General features: G+C 51.7%; 1 protein-coding gene across 4 annotated transcripts in view; it reads left to right on the forward strand.

Moving 5' to 3' along the window:
• WHRN (whirlin) overlaps positions 1–21,264 on the forward strand; it is an 81,401-nt gene that overhangs the window by 29,329 nt on the left and 30,808 nt on the right. For all 4 annotated transcript variants that reach the window (XM_036261472.1, XM_036261474.1, XM_036261475.1 and 1 more), the window contains exon 3: positions 4,806–4,931. In XM_036261472.1, coding sequence (XP_036117365.1) covers positions 4,806–4,931 — 126 coding nt within the window. The remainder of the gene's footprint in view (positions 1–4,805; positions 4,932–21,264) is intronic.

Here is a 21,264-nt window from a genome sequence, read left to right on the forward strand (position 1 = left end):
AACAAACATCTTTGAGGCTGAGAGAGCAGGATCCTGTCCCTGGAATTGAGTGTCTGGGAGGGTTGGGAGGAGACCTCTGGGAGTCTTAGAGTGACTTGTATAGAAATGCAGAAGGCAGAGGCTGGGAGAATTGTGCTCCCGGGAGGACCCACATACTTCATAAGGCAGGAAATACCTGGACCACACCAGGGAGGCCTTCACAGAGCTCACAGCTCCAGATGGAAGCTTCTGCCCTCCCCCGCTCCTCCTCCAGCTGACACAACAGGGAAGCCCCATGTCCCTGTTGAGAAGGGTCATGGGGAAGTGTCTCTGGAGCCCTCACTCAGGCTCCCTGGGCCTGATTCTCCTCTGTCCAGTGGCCTGGTCTTGTCTTCTAATATTCCAAATCGCTGTGACCAGACTCCTGCTTGGACTTCCCGTGCCAAGCTTTAGAAATCCTAATAGCCCCGGAAATGTGTCCTCGGGGCAACAGTGACATAAAACCACACGTGTAACCAAATTCTCCTTGAAAAGCCCCTCAGCTGCCCTCTGAACTTGGTCCTGGCTTTGCAGCCCCCTGGCCATGTGCGTCTTCACACTGCAGTGTGAGAACCACGCTCAGGCAGCAGGAAGGCGCAAGGAGAGGGAAGAGAATATGCAGCTCTCTGTGAACCAGACCTGTCTGCCGGCAGACACTGCCTCCTCCTCAGGGCAGGGGGCGGGGGCAGGGGGCTCATTGTCCCAGCTCCCATTCTGTGCTAACCCTCAGCCTCGGCAGCTGCAGTAAACCAGGACAGAATTGCTGTTGGGGGTTAAAGGGGATGGCTAGCGTCAGCGTCAGCGTGGCAGGGAGGATAAGACGCTGGAGCCAGACTGCCTGGCTTCAAATCCTGTCTCCACCACTTACCAGCTGTGTGGCACAAGTTACATAACCTCTCTGAGCTTTGATCGCATCCTCTGTCAAATGGAGACAGTGATAGGGCCTACTCTCCCCACCACTGTGTAAGCTCTGTGGCCGTAAGGATCTTGGTTCTGTGCACCCATCGTGCCTGGAATAGTGTCTGGCACGGCTTAGGCGCTCAGTAAGTGTCTAAGAAACGAATTAACTACTTAGAATGGAAACACCTTGCCAACTGGCCGGTCCACGGTAGATAGAGTCTCAGTAAACGTCTGCTGGGTTTAAATCTAAGTCCTGTGTGATCAGACCCATGTACATGCTGTTCTTCACAGAGTTACAGAGGATATAACTTCGAGGTCCTCATGACCCCCTCCTTGGGCCCCGTTAAATTGCTACAGCAACTGAGAGAACTCAGGGAAACAGTTACGTACTGTTTGCCAGTTTGCTGTAAAAGGACAGGATAAAGGAGACAGGAACATCCGGACTGAAAAGGTGTGGAGGGCGGGGTACATGGGGAGGGCACAGAGGTCCCGTGCCCTCTCTGGGTGAGCCTCTCTCCCTTTACCTCCATGTGTTCGCCAACCCAGAAGCTCTCTGCGCCCCAGACTGTTGGGGTTTTTATGAAGGCTCCTCATGTAGCACGATCAGTTATCAATCATTTCAGCCCCTCTGCCCTCTCTGGAGAATGGGGATGGGGTGAAAATCCCAAGCTAATCATGGCTTGGTTTCTGGTGGCCAGCCGGGTAGAGGAGCCATGCAGAAGCCCACCCAGAGTCACCTCATTAGAACGAAAGATGCTCCTCCTGCTCCTGTCACTTAGGAATTTACAAGGGTTCCAGGAGCTCTGTGCCCGGAATGGGGTTGAAGAAAGACCGTGTGTGTGTGTGTGTGTGTGTGTGTGTGTTGTTATAAATTGCAAATATCACACCTGGTTTTAGAACTTTCTGACCATGTGGCCTTGAGAGAGTCACTTAACCTTGGGTGAGCCACTTAAACTCCCCTCTCCTTCATTTGGGGATGGTCACGGCAGCCACGTGGGGCTGTGCCGAGGATTAATGATCATGTGTGTAAGCACAGCACAGTGCCTGGGACATAGTAATTAATTCCAGTGACAACCGTCATTTATCGAATGCCAACTAGGAGCTAGGTACCTCTCCTGTCTTTTGTCCCAAAATACATTTTGGCATCATCTCCTGGGGTTGCTCGTGTTGGCAGGGTCGGGGTCCTAGGACAAGGCAGGAAGGGGGTGGCAGTGCCCACTCCTTGTAGGCCGTGTGCAAAAGTCTCACTGATGGGGAAAGGGAAGGTCAGAGAAATGATGGGCCTTGCCTCATGGTTGCCCAGGAGTAAAGGGCAAAAGCAGGATTTGAACTCAGGCCTTCGGGAGTCAGTGTGGTGCTCTGGTTAAAGGCCTGGCCTCTGTAGCTCCTGGCCCTGTGACCTTGGCCCCATCCTTTTATCCCTCTAGCCTCAGTTTTCTCATCTGGAAAATGGAGATAATAAGAATAAAACCATAGCGGAGGAGAGAGGATTAAACGAGGTAATTAATGCGTGTGAAGTGCCTGGGATTTAGGAAATACATTTAGTGACCAATTAACTCGGCCAGTTGTTGCTACATTCATACTGTTGGTGGGGATGGTATTTTCCCGGAGCCAAGCTGCCTCTGCTCAGCATCCTTTCCCGTTGCTGAATTTTGTTTCCTACAAATGCCATTGAATTTCCAGCAAGTGATTGAGGCAGATTACCCTGCGGTTGATGGGACTGTTATCACGGCTCTGTGATAAAGACTGTTTTATTCCCTGTAAAGGATTTATGGGGCGGTTGTGGGAGGCGGGAGGTTTGTTTTCATCCTTAGAATTCAGAGGGGCTGCCATCTGTGTGCTCCTGGATTCCGCCGGGACCTCTCCCCCAGCATCTTCGTGTTCTGGAGCGGGAGGGGCCAGGTGGGTGGGCCAGGCTGGGGGGCAGGAGGACAGACCCCAGGTCACCCAGTGAGCAGGGCTGGAGTTCGGCTTGTTCCAGGACCCGAAGGACAATGTGGCCCAGGGGATTAGTTCTCCCTGGCAGGGGGTCCCAGCTGGGAACCACCCACTCTGCCCTCGCCTGCCTCACTGGTCTGAGGCCCTCTCTGCTGTTCCCCTCCCCAGAAGTCTTTCTAAAATCCCAGTCTGAGCCTCTGTCCCCTGTTTAAAGCCCAGGCTTCTTGGTCTGGCTCACAGCCCCCCACTTACGATAACCACAAGCAGAATCCTGCGGTGACCCCAGGGGGCTGTGAGCTGTTCAGATTCTGAGCTTTTGCCCACCCCCCTTCCCTGGCTGACCTCCTCAGCCTTCAGGATTCCAGGGTCATATTTCCAGAAGGCTCTGCCTGAGGTCAGGCTCCCGGGAATGGGCTCAGACCAAGACTCCCCCGGAAGACGTGACAGGAAGCGCCGTGTTAAAATGGCTCCCCAGCAATACCTACCTCCTAAGCCCTGGGGCCTGTGGAGATGTCACCCTCCATGGCAGAAGGGACTTGGCAGATGTGACTGAGGATGTGTAGGTGAGGAGGTTTTCCTGGATTATCCAGTGAGCCCAAGGGGATCACAAGTGTCCTCAGGAGCAGGCGGAAGTGGCCGAGTCAGAAAAAGGCGGTGTGATGCGGGGAGCAGGTGGACCGGAACGTGCTCCGCTGGCTGTGCAGACGGAGGGGGCCATGAGCCAAAGGGAGCAGGTGGCCCCCGAAGCTGGGAAGGCTTCTCCCCGGAGCCCCGGGGGGTGCAGTCCTGTCAACCCGCTGGACATCTGCCCCTGGATGCCCAGGGGCAGCCCGCCCCTCCTGTGGGCAGGCACCCTGCTCTCTTCGGGTCCCTCACACGTCACCGGCTCTCACCTTATTGCGGGAAGTCCTCTGCTCTCGTGGGGTAGGTTTCAGCTGACCCGGCCCCTTCTCCTTTTCCGTGAAGTCCCCTGTCGTGCACAAGGCACACCTGACCTGAACATCCTGCAGGTTTCAGATCCCCCCCGCCCCCGCCTCTCCTGCCTGCCCTCCCTAGCCCCCAGCCCACCCCAGCATCCGACTCTGGCCACAGTGACTCACCTCCCTCACCTCCACTGTCCTGAGCAGTGGCACATGCTGTCCTGTGTCCCCTCCTGCCTGGTGACTCCTGCTCACCCTCCAGTCTCATCAGAGATGTCACCTGCTCCAAGAAGCCACCCTGAGCACCCCACTCTCCAGTCAGGACCATTGCCCTTTCTGTGCACCTACGTGGTCCCCGAGCCGCCCCACCGTGCTCGGGTCACACTCCTGACTGGTCTCGCTGCCCCTTTAACCCGAGACCGTCGCAGGTAGGGCTGTGTCTGGGCCGTCTCTGCGTCCCCGGCCCGGCCCGGAGGGGTCTGGACGCTCCCTGTGTTTGTGGAATTAAGGGTTACTGAAGCACCATCGCGGTGGTGTGGCAGGATGGATGGCAGAGGTGGGAGACCCACGGAAGGTGGAGGCCCCTGGGAGATGGATTGTGGCTCCCCAAGCCTGGGCTCAACCTTGATCCCCAGGAGGGCGACTGGAAGGTGAGGGAGTCTGGGTGGAGACCCAGGGCCTGAGCGGGCCTCCCTGACCGAGGGGGTGGCCAGGGACGGCCAGTGGAGGCAAGAGTCCACGCCCCCGGTGACGAACGTGTGGCCCCTGAAGGGTTGAGGAACTCCAGGGTGAGCATCAGGGAGTCCCCAGAGGTCTTCTCCTTCAGGGCCTCCCTTTTCCTGCCCTTGTGAGTGCGGCCCAGGGAAGGAGAGGGACTTCCCCAAGGTCACTGAGCAGGGACCAGCGTGTTCCAGGACACTGAGACCTGCCACATGTGCCCTTCAGGATGTGGGAGCACCCTGTGGCCTGCTGCCCCCGGGTCATGGCGCCCTTCGGGCCCTCCAGTGCTGTCTCCTGTCCCTCTTGCAGGTGAACCTGGTGCTGGGGGACGGCCGGTCCCTGGGCCTCACGATCCGTGGGGGAGCAGAGTACGGCCTCGGCATCTACGTCACCGGCGTGGACCCGGGCTCTGAAGCAGAAAGCAGTGGGCTCAAGGTGAGAGGCCCCTGGCGCCCGCGGGAGGGGTGGGCGCTGGGCTGCGTGCGTGGAGCTCCGTGAGGCGGGTGCAGCCAGGCTTCCAGCAGACAGTCAGCACCCGCCGCAAGGACGGGCCCAGCCGGAGCCCTTCCCTGGCTGCATGCCTCTAATTCACAGCTCAGCGCGGCAGGAGCCTGCGCACCTCCCGCGCCCCGGTTCTCCCGCTGTGCTCAGCGCGGGGCGGCCTCCCTGTGCTGCTGGGCAGGGGGCCAGCCCCGGCTCCTCACGGCTGCTGTTTTGCAAACACTGCTGATGGACTGCGATGCGATGCCCGACTTCAGGGCTTACTGGGTGCTTGGAGGGGGAAGAGGAGGGAGAGCCGCGAGCTGGGCGGGGCTTGTACCGGGCCGCTCGGGGCTGGCATTCGATCCAGGGCAACCAGCAGTTCCTGAAGTACTGTTATTAACTCGCCTCTTAGAGCTGATTGTGTGCCCAGCATTCACAGGTGCCACCTTATCGAACCTTCATGCTATCCTGTGGGGTAGGTCCAGCTGGGGAAACCGAGGCAGAGAGAGGTTAAGCAGACTTACCCACGGTCACACAGCCGATGGGGGGGTTTGAGCCCAGGCAGTCTTTTTTTTTTTATCCTCATCCGAGGACATTTTTCCATTTTTTGTACAGACAGAGTGGGAGGGAGAGAGAGGAAGAGAGAGAGAGAGAGAAACATCGACGTGAAGGGACACATCGAGTGGCTGCCACCCGCACGACCAACCAGGGCCGGGGACAAACTGCAACTGAGGTACGTGCCCTTAGCGGGAACCGAACCCGGGTCTCTCCGGACCGCAGGTCGACGCTCTAACCGCTGAGCGAAACCGGCCAGGGCGAGCCCAGGCAGTCTTGATTCCACCTGCGAGGCCATGAGCACAGCACAGGATGAGGCTGTATCTCTGTAACAAAGGGCCTGAGTGCCCCACTAATGTGGGGGAGCCTGATCCTCTCACAGATGAGAGGAAGCAGTCATGGGGGACCGGAGTGGTGACCGGGGGTCCTCCCGAGCCTCGCTGTGGTGTCCAGCGGAGTGGTGGAGAGTAGGGCCTGTCAGGTGCTCTCAGGAGATGCGGGTAGTGGGAAGAGCTCTGGGTTTGGAGCCAGGAAGATTGGGTTCCAGTCCCAGCTTGCTGCTTCTGCTTTAATAGCTGTGTGACCTCGGAGGCTGCCTTCACCTCTCTGAGCTTCCCTTCCTTCCCCAGGGAATCGTAAAAAACAACGTGACTTTCTCAGGATTACGGAAAAGAGGAATGAACCAACTATAACGTCAATAATAAAGGCTAAGTTTATTGAGTGTCTAAGTAACGGGCTGAATGTTTGTGTCCTTCCCAAATTCATGTGTGTCACCTCTAACCCCCAGAAGTGATGGCATTGGGAAGCAGAGCCTTTGGGAGGCACGTAGGTCACGAGGGTGGTGGAGCGATGAGGTCCGTGCACTTAGGAAAGGGACCCCAGAGAGCCCTTTCGTGCTCTTCCCAACACGTGAGGACACAGAGAAGTTGGCTGTCTGCAGCCTGGAAGAGAGTTCTCACTGAAACCCAGCTGGGCTGGCACCTGATCTGGGACTTCCAGCCTCCAGAACAGGGAGAAGCAAATGTCTGCTGCTTACTAGCCACCCGGTTACTTTGCTCTGCAGCTGGGACTGACTGAGACCGTCTGTTCTTTACCCAACACCTCCTAACACCCCTCTGCAGTACCTTCTTTTGTGAGCCCTGTATGTAGGCACAGTGTCTGAGACACAAAGAGTCACACCGCTAGTAAGAGGGAAAGCCAGGATTCCCATCAGGAATTGGGGTCGTGGTCCCAGAACTGAGCTGGGGGGTGGGGGGCAGGTACTCCCCAGAGGTTGGCCGGGTCTGGCGCGGGCTATGCTACTAGCCAGCTGAGAAGAGACTGTGCTGGGACTCCAAGAGGAAACAGTCTCCTAGTATTCTAAACGCAGATTGCGCTTAATACACTTGTTACTTTGGAATAATTTTAGATTTACTGAAAAGTTGCAAAGACAGTTCCCCTTTTCCTTCATCTAGCTTCCCTGATGTTAACATCTTCTAGAAGCAGGGTGCGTTTGTCAAGACTAAGAGGCTAACATTATTGGTACAGTACTCCTAAACTGACGACAGACTTCTTTCGGAGTTCTCAATTTTCTCACGAATGCCCTTGTTTCTGTTCTAGGACACAGTACAGCCCAGCACACCACATTGCACTGAGCCTGTATGCAGTTTTACTTCTATTTCTTTCCCCCCAAAACTAAAAAGGATTGAAGGTAGTTTAAAAAAAACAACCCTTCTCTCTTTTTTTTTAATGAGTGAGAAAATTGGGAGGAAGGAAAACGGAGGCAGAGGGAAAGAGGAAGCCGGGGTGAGAATCTTTTCAGAACACTTGCTATGTGGGCTGCAAACCCAGCTATAGGCAGGACGCATTTGGCTCTGAGCTTCCTGGCAGCCAACACAAAGAGGGAAGCAGGGGAGAGACATTTGTAAGACGAAAACAAACCGTCTGCGTCTGAGAAGTCTGGTTGTTCCTCTTCCTGAGGCATGAGAGCAGCTTCCCCTGGTCCCTCCTACAGAGAACGTTGTGATGATGGAAGCAGTGTTCTCAGTGACAGGAAACAAACAAATGGGTTCCATATATAAATACGTTCTGATCGAATCCATGTTAAAGACAGGGAGGCCCTGGCTGGTGTAGCTCAGTGGTTAGAGTGTCAGCCTGTGCACCAAAGGGTCTCGGGGTGAGTACCTGGGTTGCAGGTTCGATCCCAGGCCCAATTGGGGTCGTGCGTGAGGCAACCAGTTGATGTGTCTCATATCGATGTTTCTCTCTTCCCCCTCCCCCTCGCTCCCTCCTTGCCACTCTCTCTAAAAAAGTCAATGGAAACAAATATCCTCAGGTGAGGACTAATAAAATAAGAAAGACAGGAAGAGGGGGAGGGAGTGTGCAAGAGGGAGGAGGTGCTAGGCTCTGGCCTGAGGACTGCATATCTCAAGAGATCGCCGGTCTGTCACTAACTGGGAAGCAGGGCTGCAGAATCCCGGATCTAGCAGGATCTCAGCCGTATGGCATGTGCATGTAAAAAATACGCACAGAGAAACACCTGTACCGACCTCTACCGAAATGTCAACAGTGGTGATCTTGCCTCGGGGTGATGGATGATCCTCCCGTTCTTTGTGTCCTCGTGCAGTGTCTGAATGGAGTGAGTATTAACTTTTATCATCACGGGAGCAGCGACAAGAAGGCGATTTCCATTTTGAAACAAGGCAGAGGAAAGGTATATTCCATACAGGGTTTCCAGGCACGCCGTTGCCTCTCGGTTGCGGGCTCTCGAAGGCTTTATTTGCTTATAAAATGCCCGCCTTCAGTGAAGTCCATTGCATCCTCAGCGCCCCACAGCGAAGCTCTTGGTAGTTCCCTGGCGGTTTTCACTCCCCTCCCCTCCCCTGGGGTGTGCAAACGCCCGCACTCACGGACACCCAGCACTGATTACATCCATTTATTGCCCATGCGTTTCCAGTAGAATTAGGCATATTGAAGTGGAATAAAGGGGCTTGGCTGTGTGGGTGGTGGAGCCAAGAACAGGCTTTATTTGTCAATAGGGCTCCTTGCTGCTGTGCAGAGCTTGCCCGCGGAGAAAGGGCTGCCTTCTGCCTGGCTTCCCGTGCTCACTAAAGGGCAAGTCAACTGCCGGGAAGAAAAGCTCCTCGGAGGGGGTCAGGCACCTCCCAGCATTACCTGGGGGCAGCAGGTGGAACTCAGAACTCTCCCAACCTCCCCGCAGGGCTGACACCCCTTCAGCTCGCATTCCTTCAGCCTCTCTTATTCCCGTGCACCTTCCCCTACAGCTTCAAGCCCACCAAAGCACGGGCCCTAAAATCTTGTTTGTTTCTTTAAGGACAGCCAAGATTGACTAGCACTTAAATAATAATGATGACAGCAGTTGCTTTTTATTAACCAGCTATTATGGAGCAAGTACTGTGCTAAACGCGCTAGGTACACTCTTGCTCATTCCCCCCAGGACCCCCGTGGCAGGCATTGACAGCGCCCTTTAATAGAGGAGCAGTTGGGGCGCAGGGGGGTGCAGTCGCTTGCTCAGGATCAAGGGCTCTAGCCCCTCAGACCCTTAAAAGGCCATGTGCTTTTTTCCGTCACCCCTTATAGTACCCTGATTTGACCAAATATCAAAAGAATGAGAGAGAGGAAATGAAGAACGTTGAGCCCTAAACATCAGCAAGGTTCTGAAGCCCTGGCGGCCGTCCCAGATCCTGCCCGGCCTTCCCCACCCGCCCACTGTGGTCTCCCAGGGTCGGAGGCCCCCTTAGTTCCTGCCAGTGGTCAGGCGTGTCAGTGTGGACTCATTTACCAACAAGAAAATATGTGTATGTGTACACACAGATAGATGCAGACATAAACAGGGATGTGTGTATGCGTGAGTTAGTGTATATACATTCATTTCCTCTCTCTATCCATTGAGAGGGGCTTGAGGCAGGGACACCCCAATAAAAATGTGTACACCTAAATATTGCTCTCCCAATAAAAGGAGCCAGGACTGTTTGTGGGAGTGGTTGATGCCAGGTCTAGGGCAGGGGAGGTACAAGATGGGGTGCCTTGTGGTACCAGAAAGTAAGGATGTGGTACCAGCCAGTCAGCATATTAGAACTGTACAGGGCTCACTTGAAAAGTACCCAGTGCCCAAAGGGCACTATAGTAAGTTCATGCCCTTGTCATTACATGGAGAACGGAATGAAGAAATAAATGGGGGGGGGGGAGGGGAGCAGCAGCTCTCCTTAAGGAAAATCACCCATGACAGAAGAAGAGAACACCACCACTAAACATTGCATCCCAGCAATGACGGCCATAGGCATGATGCATCCATGGATGCTAAATAGCAGGCAAAAGTTGAAGCAGAAATGGGATTTCTGGGCATAGTCTCAAAGTATCTCGCACAATTATGAAGAGAATAAGAGAAGTTTACAATGGAGAAGCCTGGCAGGTCCCAGCTTAGCTAATTGTGATGCACATTTTTAAAAAATCTTGATTTTTTTTCCTTCTAATTGTAAACATAATACTTGCTAGTTTTAGGAAAGTTGGATCAGACCCTGACGTGTGTTGCAGTGACGGTCCTTCCCCCCTGCCCCTGTCCAGCCGTGGGACGGATGACTCTCAGTAGTTGGCATGTCCTTCCAGACCTTTTTCCACGCGGCCTGTTGTACATGCCGTGTCCTGGGGACCCTTCCTGTTCATTCCGTTTCTTTTATGACCCAGCCCTGAGCTTCTTAGAAAAGTGCTTCCAATCTCAGTTCAGAACCTGGCATCTCTGATCTCTAAGATTGTACGTTGTTGCCACTACAGAGTATTGAGATGGGCCTCCTCACAAAAGCATAGCAGAGGTGTATTTTAGCGGTTCTATTACCACTTTTTACTATTGCAATTCTATCGTATTCCTTTTTCTGCAGTTAGTTAGAGAGAACATACGAAGGAGACAGGACACACTATCTCCCAAGTGCCCATTTTTCTCGTCTTCCTGGAGCGGGTTTGGAGAGAGCCTTATTGGCTGGGTGGCAGAGGGGATGGCCCTGTCCCTCCCCTGGCACCTTCTTGGGGATTGAGCGCCACCGCAGGCAGTTGGGTAGACACCAGGCGCTGGTGTGTGTGCCCCAGCACCTGGGTGGGTGGTCCTCCGTGTGTTCACATGGAAACTGTTGAATGGGGGGATGGGAGCGGGAGGCAGAGGCAGTGAAGACGGCTGCCCCGGGTGATGTACAGGCTGAGCGTGGGTGGTGGCAAACATTCTCTGAGTGATTGCGCTAGGCTGGGCACGCTGCTGAGTGCTTCTCATGTTCCACCTTTTTTTTTTTTTTTTTTTTATTCTCACCTGAGAACATTTTTTGTTCAGATAGAGTGGGAGGAAGAGAGAGAGTGAGAAACATCGACGTGAAGGGACACATCGAGTGGCTGCCACCTGCACAACCCAACCAGGGCCGGGGACAAACTGCAACCGAGTACGTGCCCTTAGCGGGAACCGAACCCGGGTCCCTCTGGACCACAGGCCGACGCGCTAACCGCTGAGCCAAACTGGCCAGGGCTACATGTCCCACCTTAACGAATCCCTGAACAACCTGGGTTCGACGCTGTACCATGCTTCACTGAAAGATGAGTGACCTGAGGCTCAGGGTCACCCGGCCAGGAAGTGGTGGAGCCGGGGTGGGCTCAACCTCTGGTTAGTCACTGGACCCCATAACGCTGCACTTGTGTGATGGAAAAACACAAGGGTGACGTTGACGGTGACAATAACAACGATCACCAGCATTTGGGAGTGCTCCCTCGGTGCCAGTGTGCTCTGTGAGTGCTGTGTCCACACTGATCCAGGACTCCCCCCAGCAAGGGGACACTGGTGTCATGCCCATTTTAGAGGTGGGCCGCTGAGGCCGGGGGAGGTTAACGGACATGGCAGAGATCACAGAGTAGTAGGTGGTACTCAGTCTGTCTGAGGGTGAGTCACAGAAGTCCTGTTCCCACCTCCTCCCTCACACCCCCTCCTCTGGCCAACCCCAGTGGCTCTTACAGAACTGGCAGACAGCATCCCCTTGCACAGTGGTTCTCGGGCACACTGGGGAGGCACACGAGAGTGATGCTCCAGAATTCTGCACAGTGATAACGGCACAGCAATCGCTGACCACTCGCGGCCGGCCCAGTCCCGCCCAGGTGCTTGTGCACCATCTTGTCCTGTGCCCGCCGTAGCCCCAAGAGGGGGTTCTGATCATCGCCATCCCCATGTTTCTCTGCCCCCAAATGCAGCACTGTCTGTGCCCGAGGACAGCCTGTAATGTACATCTCGCGCCAGAACTGTTTAATTCGTGTGGCCGCGGAAATGTTTGCGGGGTGCGCTGGCAACGGGCCCTGCGAGGGAGACCCCGAAAGCTCAGACCGCGCTGGTGCGGCCGCTGGGGCGGGAGGGGCGGTGGTCGCGCCTGTGCCATCCCCACCTGAGAACATCGCCTCGCTCAGCTTGTAAGATAACTTCAGTACGAATGTCTGGCTAAAGCTCTACTTCTGCGAGAAAGGGTTATTTTGAGGGAAACTAATAATAATAGAAGCAGCCATTTCTCCTGTCCACGGTGTGCCAGGCACTGCGCCACACTCAGGCAGCGTCAGGTGGTGGTTAGATGCAGACACTTCGGAGCCAGAATTCCTGGCTGGGTCACTTAAACCTCCTGGACTCGGTTTCCTCATCAGCAAGGCTGGGATAATGATCCCTCTAGGAATGTTGTGCGGCTGTAACCAGCAAATCTCCTCTATAAAGCATTTCACACAGATGAGAGAATTTAAAACACACTGGCTTGGAAAATGTCTTTCTGGTTTTCAGTATAAGCCTGTAAGGTAACTAGTTTTAGTTCTCTTTGTGGATGGGAAAAATGGGAGGGATTCTGCCCAAGGTCCCGTGCCAGGGTGGCCGGCCTGGCTTCCCCTCTAACACCCCGTGGAGCAGTTTCCCCCGTGGAGCCCGCCTCCCCCGCCAAGGGGCAGACCTGTGGCGCCTCTGGGAGGGAATAAACCCACGGCTGTTCCTTTCGGTTCCTGGCTGGCACGCCAGCCCCTGCCCGGCAGAGTCCACTTGGGAGGAATCACAGCAACCCGTGATTGCTTTGGGGACTTGAAAATCCCCTGGCTCTTTAAGCAAGAGATGGGATAATAACTTTCATGTGATGATTGAGCTCCAGCTTAGAGGTGGGGCTCACCTCCCATCTAGAGCTTTTCCTCGGGGCTGCCTCTCCCCGGGGTGCAGTGGCCACCTTGCGCTCCTGGGGAGGGGCCGCGAGCGCTGAACCTCCGGGTTGGCCTCTCGTTTTTCTTCCCAGGCACTGTGGAGGAGGAGCTGTTCTGCAGGTAGATTCCAGGCTCTCTACTAATAATATCAATAATAATAACGTCAGGACACAATGAGCTATGCGTGGACAGTCCAGTGCCTGGCATATGATAAGCGCCCCCACAATGGCAGCTCTAATCGTGTGAGTGGTTTTCCATAAGAAGGTGGGTGCTGGTGGGTAAGACCGGCCTGTAAAGGCCTCTGAAAGTCCTGGGTAGCCGGTGAGTCCGCACTGAGGGGGGACAGCTCTCCCAAGGAGCTGGGAGGCGATTTCTCTCCTGAGAAACCTGGCACACGCTGGGTGACTGTTTCAGCCTCTCTCCCTGGCTGTGCCACCTTCTCCACCCTCCTGAGGATATTGTTTTAGCTGCATTTGTGAACTGGTCTCTGAATGGGTGCTTAATACATTACAAACGTCCAAGCTGCTCCGTCCTACTGCCTGGCTTTTAAAGGGGCCCCACTAGGGCCATAATGGATCCCAGGCAGGCTACTGCCCCAGCGAGAGACGAGAGCCGCTTAGTTTCTACAGGGAGCCTGTGGGAGGAGGAGCCCAGCTGCGGCTTGCCTGGGGAGAGCTCATTCAGGTGCCCAGGGCCCCGTGAACCTGCTCTCCACCTGAGGGAGGTGGTTGGCGGGGCTGGTGGGGGCTTTCTTCTGCTGCCTCCTTCCCAGGTGGCTGAGCGAGGGGCCTGGAGTTTCTGAGTGGTGGCTGGCCAGCATGGGAGGCCACCCAGTAGTTGCCCTTCTGGCTCCCATACGGCCATGCCAAGGTCAGTGCCGGCACAGGAAAGATGTGTGTGGTTTACTGGGTCTGAGGTCAGCCTGTTTCCCCATTTCAGAGGTTGTGGTGTCCAGTGACCTGGGTGGGGCTGTGCTCTAGAGGTATTAACTCAGACCCTATAGAGAACTTTGTTTCTTTTTAGCTTTAATTTTTTTCCAGCTACTAAAATAATAGGTTCAATACATAAGACACACGCATACAGAAAGTAAAAGGACCCAGACACGTTGCCTCCTGAAGTCAGCCTTCATTTAGCATCTTTTTTAGGTACAATTCACATACCATAAAATTCGCCTTTTAAAGTATACAAAGCAGTGGTTTTAAGTGTATTCCCAAGGTTGTGCAACCATCACCACTATCTACTTTCAGAACATTTCATCCCCCCACCCCCCAAAGATGCCTGTACCCATTAAGTAGTCACTTTCCATGTCTGTCTCTGTGGATCTGTGTGGGCATTTCATATCAGTGAATCACAGGATGTGTGGCCTTTGTGCCGGGCCCCCTTCACTCTGCACAGTGGTGTAGCACATGTCAGGAAGTCCTTGTTATCACTGAATAATAATGTGCTGTTGTGTGGCTCTTGGACATTTTGTTTATCCACTCATGAGCGGACGGACGTTGGGTTGTTTCTCTTTCGTTCCTTCCTCTACATTTTTACATGATGGGTGTCGTACAGAATATACTACTTTGCATCGCACCCTTTTCCCTTGCATTTTCCCCGTGTCATTTAAAACTTCTCAGTTTGTGATAGCCGAGTAACACTCCCTCCTGTGGCTGAGTTATAATTTACCTAACCGTTCCCTTGCAATCAGGTGTTTAGTTCGATTCCAATTGAAATAAGGTTTTAAAAGGAGCAACACATGAGAGAAACCTCAGAGGCTCTTTCCAGTGGAAGTTAACCCGCCTCCAACCAAGCCCATCTGCGCCGGCAGATGCGGAGCCCAGTGGGGGACAGGAATGACATCCCCAATTACTGAGAGATGTGGATCGGGCAGAGTGGCATACAGAAGATGCTCTCCAGGGTGGCACAGCAGAGCAGACAAAAGCTCAGGCCCACTGTCCCCCAGAACCCAACATGGAGGGAGATAGTTCATGTCATACCCCCACCCCCACAAATTTTTACCTTTGCTTTTTAGATTTTTTTTTTTCTCTCTCAACAATATGGTCATCATATACAACCTGAAGAGCACAGAAAGTGAATAAAAGCTTGAAATTGAAATTGCCTGGAATTCACAGTCCGAGGTAACTCCTGTGAACATTTTGGTATATTCCTTCCCAGCCCCTTTAATGGAATTGAGGACCACTTTAGATGGGCAATTTTTTTTATTTTTTTTTAATTCTCACCTGAGGACATTTTTCCATTTTTTCTTCAGATAGAGTGGGAGGGAGAGAGAGAGGAAGAGAGAGAGAGAAACATCGATGTGAAAGGGACACATCGAGTGTCTGCCACCCGCACGACCAACCAGGGCTGGGGACAAGCTGCAACTGAGGTACATGCCCTTTGCGGGAACTGAACCCGGGTCTCTCTGGACCGCAGGCCAATGCTCTAACCGCTGAGCCAAACCGGCCAGGGCTTAGATGGGCAATTTTAAGATAATATTTAAAAAAACGCCCTGGCCGGTTTGGTCCAGCGGTTAGAGCATCCACCTGCGGTCGGAAGAGACCCGGGTTCGGTTCCCGCTAAGGGCATGTACCTCGGTTGCAGTTTGTCCCCGGCCCTGGTTGGTCGTGCGGGTGGCAGCCACTCGATGTGTCCCTTTCACATCGATGTTTCCCTCTCTCTCTCTCTTCCTCTCTCTCCCTCCCACTCTGTGCAAAAAATGGAAAAATGTCCTCGGGTGAGGATTTAAAAAAAAACAACAAAAAAACAACAACACCTGAATTCGAAAGTAAAGCATGTTCATTGCAGAGGACACAGCAAGTCCTTCACTTAAAGAAAACCTGGTGCGGCAGCCTTGGCGTGTGTCCTTGCGGAGTGGTCTGCTCACTGGATGTGCTGTGGGTACAAACAGTTGAGCGGAGCTGGGTCAGGCTGTTTGCTTCCCCGCCCTCCACTGACAGTGCAGCATCAGGACCCGTCCATTCCTGTCCCTGGTGCTCATTCTGTTCAGAAAGACCTTTGCAAAACTGGAAGGTACAGAGTGATCTCAGTTTTGTTTTTTGTTTTTAATTTTTTTTCCTTTATTGATTTTAGAGAGAGAGGAAGGGAGGAGAAGGAGAGAGAGAGAAACATCGATGAGAGAGAACGTCGATTGGCCGCCTCCTGCATGCCCCCCACTGGGGATTTGGCCCACAACCTGGGCATGTGCCCTGACCGGGAATTGAGCCAGTGACCTCTTGACGCTCAACCACTGAGCCATGTCGGCCAGGTGTTTTGTTTGTTTGTTTTTTGAAATGGGAAGTATATTCATTTGTATCAACTTACATACTTGAAGTGAGTCCCTGGAGAATGCTCAAGAAATTGTCGGTGGTGGTTATGTCTTAGTCTGAGACTTCAGGTGGTCTGGAGATGTGTTTTCAAGGGTAGGGGGCTTTAAGGAGGCAAGATTTATACCATTTATATATACCCCTTTTTTACTGTTTGACTGTTTCTACTATGTGCTTATGTTGGTTTTGTCATTTTTAAAAGGTTTAATTGGAAAAAATCATTATGTCATTAAATATTCTACAACGTTATTTTTTTTTTATAGCTTGACAGTATCACTGTATGGATATACCATACAATATTTGACTGATCAATTCCCAGACATGTAGGAGCGGGTCCAAATTATTTTTGTAACTTCTTGCTTTGCATAACCATGATGATCTTCTTGGGGTTAATTCCTAGAAGTTGCAAAGGTGTTTGCACCGTTTTGTCAAATATTTCTCAGCGAGTTGGAGCCAAGTTGCGCTCCAGTTGGCAAACTGCCCGACACCCTGTTAACGCTTCTTCACCCAGACTGGGGGAGGGGGAGACCTTCGGGTGTTCATTGGTGTTTGGCATGATTGAGCACCACCCATGTGGTAGACAGACTAGTGAACCTCAAAGATGTCACCATCCTAATCCCCAGAACCTGTGGATATTTTGGGTTATATGACAGAGGAGAATTAGAATTACAGGTGGAACTAAGGTTGCTGAGCAGCTGACTGTGCCATGGGGGATGATCCTGGATTCTCCAAGGCCCAATGTGATCACAGGGTTCTTAAAAGTCGAGGGGGGGATCATAAGAGACAACCAGAGTGGGCCCTACAGCCCCCGAAGGAACGTGGCCCTGCTGACATCTGGGTCTCAGCCCAGAGAGACCCACGTCGGACTTCTGCCCTCCACCGCTGTAGGATAATGAGTTGGTGTTGTTTGAAGCCATTGAGTGTATGGTCATTCGTCACAGCAGCTCCAGGAAACGAGAAGCATGCAGGAGGCAGTCGATCAATGTTTCTCATGTCGATGATTCCATCTCTCTCCCTTCCTCTCTCTCTCAAAAAAAAAAAATCAATAAAAAATGAAATAGGTCCATTTATTTCTCTGGCGTACAACAGGGCTTTCCCCATCTTTATGGATTTAATTTCACGTTTTGAGTGACTAAAACATCACTATTATACAAAAAAAGTGTACTCAGTGTATCACTTTCCCCCACATCCCGTGGCCGCTCCCCACTCCTTGCAGGTAACTGAGCAAACTAGGTTTTGATTTATTCCTGTTTCTTTTTTTTGCAAAAACAAGCAGGTATGTATATACTTTCTCCTTTCTTACACAAAAGGCAATATGTTATAGATATTATTTTATTTTGTGCTTTAATTTTTTTCTTTATTGATTTTACAGAGAGAGGAAGGGAGAGAGAGAGAGAAACATGGATGAGAGAGAACATCGATTGGCCGCCTTCTGCACGCCCCCACTGGGCATGTGCCCTGACCGGGAATTGAACTGGTGACCTCTTGGTGCCTGGGTCGACGCTCAGCCGCTGAGCCACATCGGCTGGGTTGTGCTTTAATTTTTAAAATGTAATACCCTGGAAGGCATTTCATGTTAGTGCACAGACATCTTTATTCTTTTTTGCAGCTGCGTGGTGCTCCACTGTGGCTCTGCCTTACGTGATTCAGCCACTCCCCTCTGTGGGCCTTTAGGTTGTTTTCAGTATCTGACAATTACAAAGGAGAGGATTGGTCCTGATTCTCCAATGGGCCCCATGTGATCACAGGGCCATGAGTAATCGCCATGCTGCCGTGAGTGACTGTACATATACATTGTCTTATTTTGGGATGTATATCCTCAGGGTAAATTTCCAGAAGTGGGATTTCTGAGTCGAAAGGTAAATACAGCCCAGCTGGTGTGGCTCAGTGGTTGAGCATTGACCTCTGCACCAAGAGGTCACTGGTTTGATTCTCGGTCAGGGCACATGCCTGGGTTGCAGGCTCAATCTCCAGTAGGGGGGCATGCAGGAGGCATGTTGGTGCTTCTCTCATAGGTATTTCTATCTCTTCCTCTACCTTCCTCTCTCTAAAAAATCTAAAAGCATTATTTTAAAAAGGTAAATACATAGATAGTTTGCTCCATATTGCCAAATTCTACTCCGTGCGCGCTGTTCCGTCCGACCTCCCACCGGCCGAGTCCCAGCATGCCTGCCACCCACAGCTCACTGACGGGCATTGTCAAGTTTTCAACTGTTTTCAATCTGATAGGTGAGAAATGGCGTCTCGATGCACCTTTATTTTGCAATTTTCTCATTATGAGTGAAGTTGAACATCTTTTCTTATGTTTAAGGATTATTAGGATGATTATATTTATTTTTCATCTAATCCTCGAGGATATTTTTTCCATTTATCTTTGGATAGAGTGGAAGGGAGCGGGAGTGGGGGTGAAAGAGAAACATCGATGTGAGAGAGACACATTGATTGGTTGCCTCCCACATGACCCCAACTAGGGCTGGGGACGAACTGCAACCGAGGTACGTGCCCTTGACTGGAATTGAACCCACGACTCTTCGGTCCGTGGGCTGACGCTCTAACCGCCGAGTCACACCAGCCAGGACTGTTTAAGGATTATTTTTTATGTCTTTTTGGTAACTTGTTCCTGTCTTATTCATTATTCTTTTGCTATTAGAATTTATTCTTTTTCCCCTAAAATTTAAGAATTCTTTATATAGTAGGGATAACTAGCCCCTTATCTGTGATTCTGTATTACAAATATTTTCTCTTCCATTGTAATTTTCTTTTGTTTATAGTTTCTTATGTGAAATTTTTTACTGTTATTTAGTTTAATTATCAGTCCTTTCTTTTGTTGAGTTTGAGTCCTCCTTAGAAAACCTTTCCCTATATAGAGAGATTCTTTTCTTTTAATGCTTGTAAATGCACTTTTCTTCTTTAGATCTCTGAATTCTTGGACACTTATTCTTGTGTGGGATATGAGGTACGGCCCCAGTTTTCTCTCTTTCCAAATGCCTACATAGTTATCCCAGCGCTACGTATTAAAAAGCCCACCTTTGCCACAGTGGTTTGGGACGCCACCTTCATCATGCCCTATGTGTCTGTGTGTCTGTCCTCAGCCTGTTTCTAGTCTGTCACCCTGTCTGTCTGTCCGTCGGCTCGGGGGTCAGTGCCACACTGTGGAATGACAGGCTTTAGAGCAGGTTTTAGCATCTAGCGCCTCCTCACACAGCTCTTCTCTCTCTGGGTTTTCACAGCCATTCTGGCTATTATTTTTTTTAATTAAAAAGTGATCATTTAACAAAAGTAATGGATTCATTTCTGGAGCAGTTTTAGGTTAACAGAAAGATTGAGCAGAAAGTACCGAGTTCCCACATACCCCACCCGCCCCACGCTCAGCGTCCCAGCGTCCCCGGCTTATTAACATCTTGCATTAATGTGGTATGTTTGTGACGATGATGAGCCCATATTGGTGCATTGTTATTACTAAAGTCCATAGTCTGCAGCAGGGTTCACTCCCGGTGGTGTGCATTCTGCGGGTCTTGACAGATGCATAAGGTCCTGTGTCCACCGTTACAGCATCATGCAGAACAGTTCCACTGCCCCGAACATCCCCTGAGCCCCCCGTCCGTCCCTTCCTCCTCCCAGAACCCTGGCAGCCACCCATCTTTCCTGTCACCATAGTTGTGCCTTTTCCGAACGTCGTATATTCGGGATCACACAGTCGCAGCCTTTGCAGACTGGCTCCTTTCACCTGCAGCATGCACTTGAGGCTCCACTGTGGACAGTTGCATTTTTCACATGGACTTTTCTGTCAGCTTGTTTAGCAAAAGCCTGTTGGTGTTTCTACTGGGGCAATGCTACGTGTTTAACTGGGAGAGAGCTGACATCTTGACGCAGAATCCTTTCCAAGAACAGGAATGTGTTTGCTTGTTTTTCCATTTGTGGAGACCATTTTGAGTGTGTAAAGTTTTTATCACATCGGTGCTGCACATCTCTTAAGTGTATTGCTTTCTCCTCTGTTGCCCTTTCCACCATGCCTTCCGACGGGTCACTGCTTGCGACTCTGAAGGCTGTGGACCTGAACCCGAGAACGCTGATTCTTGCAGGTGTGTGGACAGGTGAGAGGGTTGAGCTCCAGGCCAGCTTCGCCCTGAAGGACTGAAAGTCCTTGGACTGTGACATCGCTCCTCTAGCCCTCACCCCCGTTTTCTTTCTTCCAAAATGAAGGGCTGGATAAATGTGCACCATTTTCCAGAGTAGAATTCCAGCCAAAACAAAATTGTGATTTTGTTTTTACCTCTTTGCCTTCCATTTGATTGAAAAAACTGGATGTACTTTTCCTGCTACAGTGCACAGCGCTGGGCTGCGGGTACCCGGATCCTTACGTGCCCTGGCCTTGTCAAACCAAACCTTTACATAAATGGAAACTGTCTCCTGCCGGTCTGCAGAAACAGGAAGGGACGTGGGGACTAGCTTGCGTATGTGTATGCCTGCTCATTGTCCATTTAACCATTTATTCACCTGTTCCCTGATTCTGTCAGGCCTTTCTTGGGTGCCTCCCATGTGCTATGCGCCCTGAACTCCATGTTTACAGCCTAGTGTGATCTCAAGCCATAGTGACTGTGGGTATGCTTCAGGGTGCTCTGGGGTGGAGACTAGGAATACTTGCCTTGGAGGGGTGGTCAGAGAAGACCTCTTGGAGAAGGTGTCATTCGAGCTGAGATCTGAAGGTTGAATAGGGGTTATCCAGGTAGGGAATGGAAGGAAAAATCTTTGAGTCACAGCATATGCAAAGGCCCTGAAGTTAGAAATGGCTCCATCTGTTCATATAACTGAGAGATGACAAGTGTGGATAGACTGGGAAAAGTGGGGGGAGAGAACTGTGAGATGGATTAGCATGGTTAGGCCCCTCTTAGGCTAGGTAAAGAGCTTAGAAGTCAGTGAGAGTTTTAGGAAGGTTTGACGAGATCAGTTTTGTAGTCACATCAATCACATTCGTAGGGGAATTAGTCGGGGTTCTCCAGAGAAACAGAACCAGTAGGATAGTTCAATAGATAGATAGATGATAGATAGATAGGTAGGTAGGTAGGTAGATAGATAGATAGATAGACAGATAGATAGATAGAAGAAATTGATTATAGGAATTGCTTCATGCAATCATGGAGACTGAGAAGTCCTACTGTCTGCCATCTGCAGGCCGGAGAACCAGCGAGCTGGTGCTGTAACTCAGTCCAAGTCCGAAACCCTGAGAACCAGGGAACCAA

The sequence above is a fragment of the Molossus molossus genome, unplaced genomic scaffold (genome assembly GCF_014108415.1).
Source record: "Molossus molossus isolate mMolMol1 unplaced genomic scaffold, mMolMol1.p scaffold_m16_p_14, whole genome shotgun sequence".
In the NCBI taxonomy this organism is placed as follows: domain Eukaryota; kingdom Metazoa; phylum Chordata; class Mammalia; order Chiroptera; family Molossidae; genus Molossus; species Molossus molossus.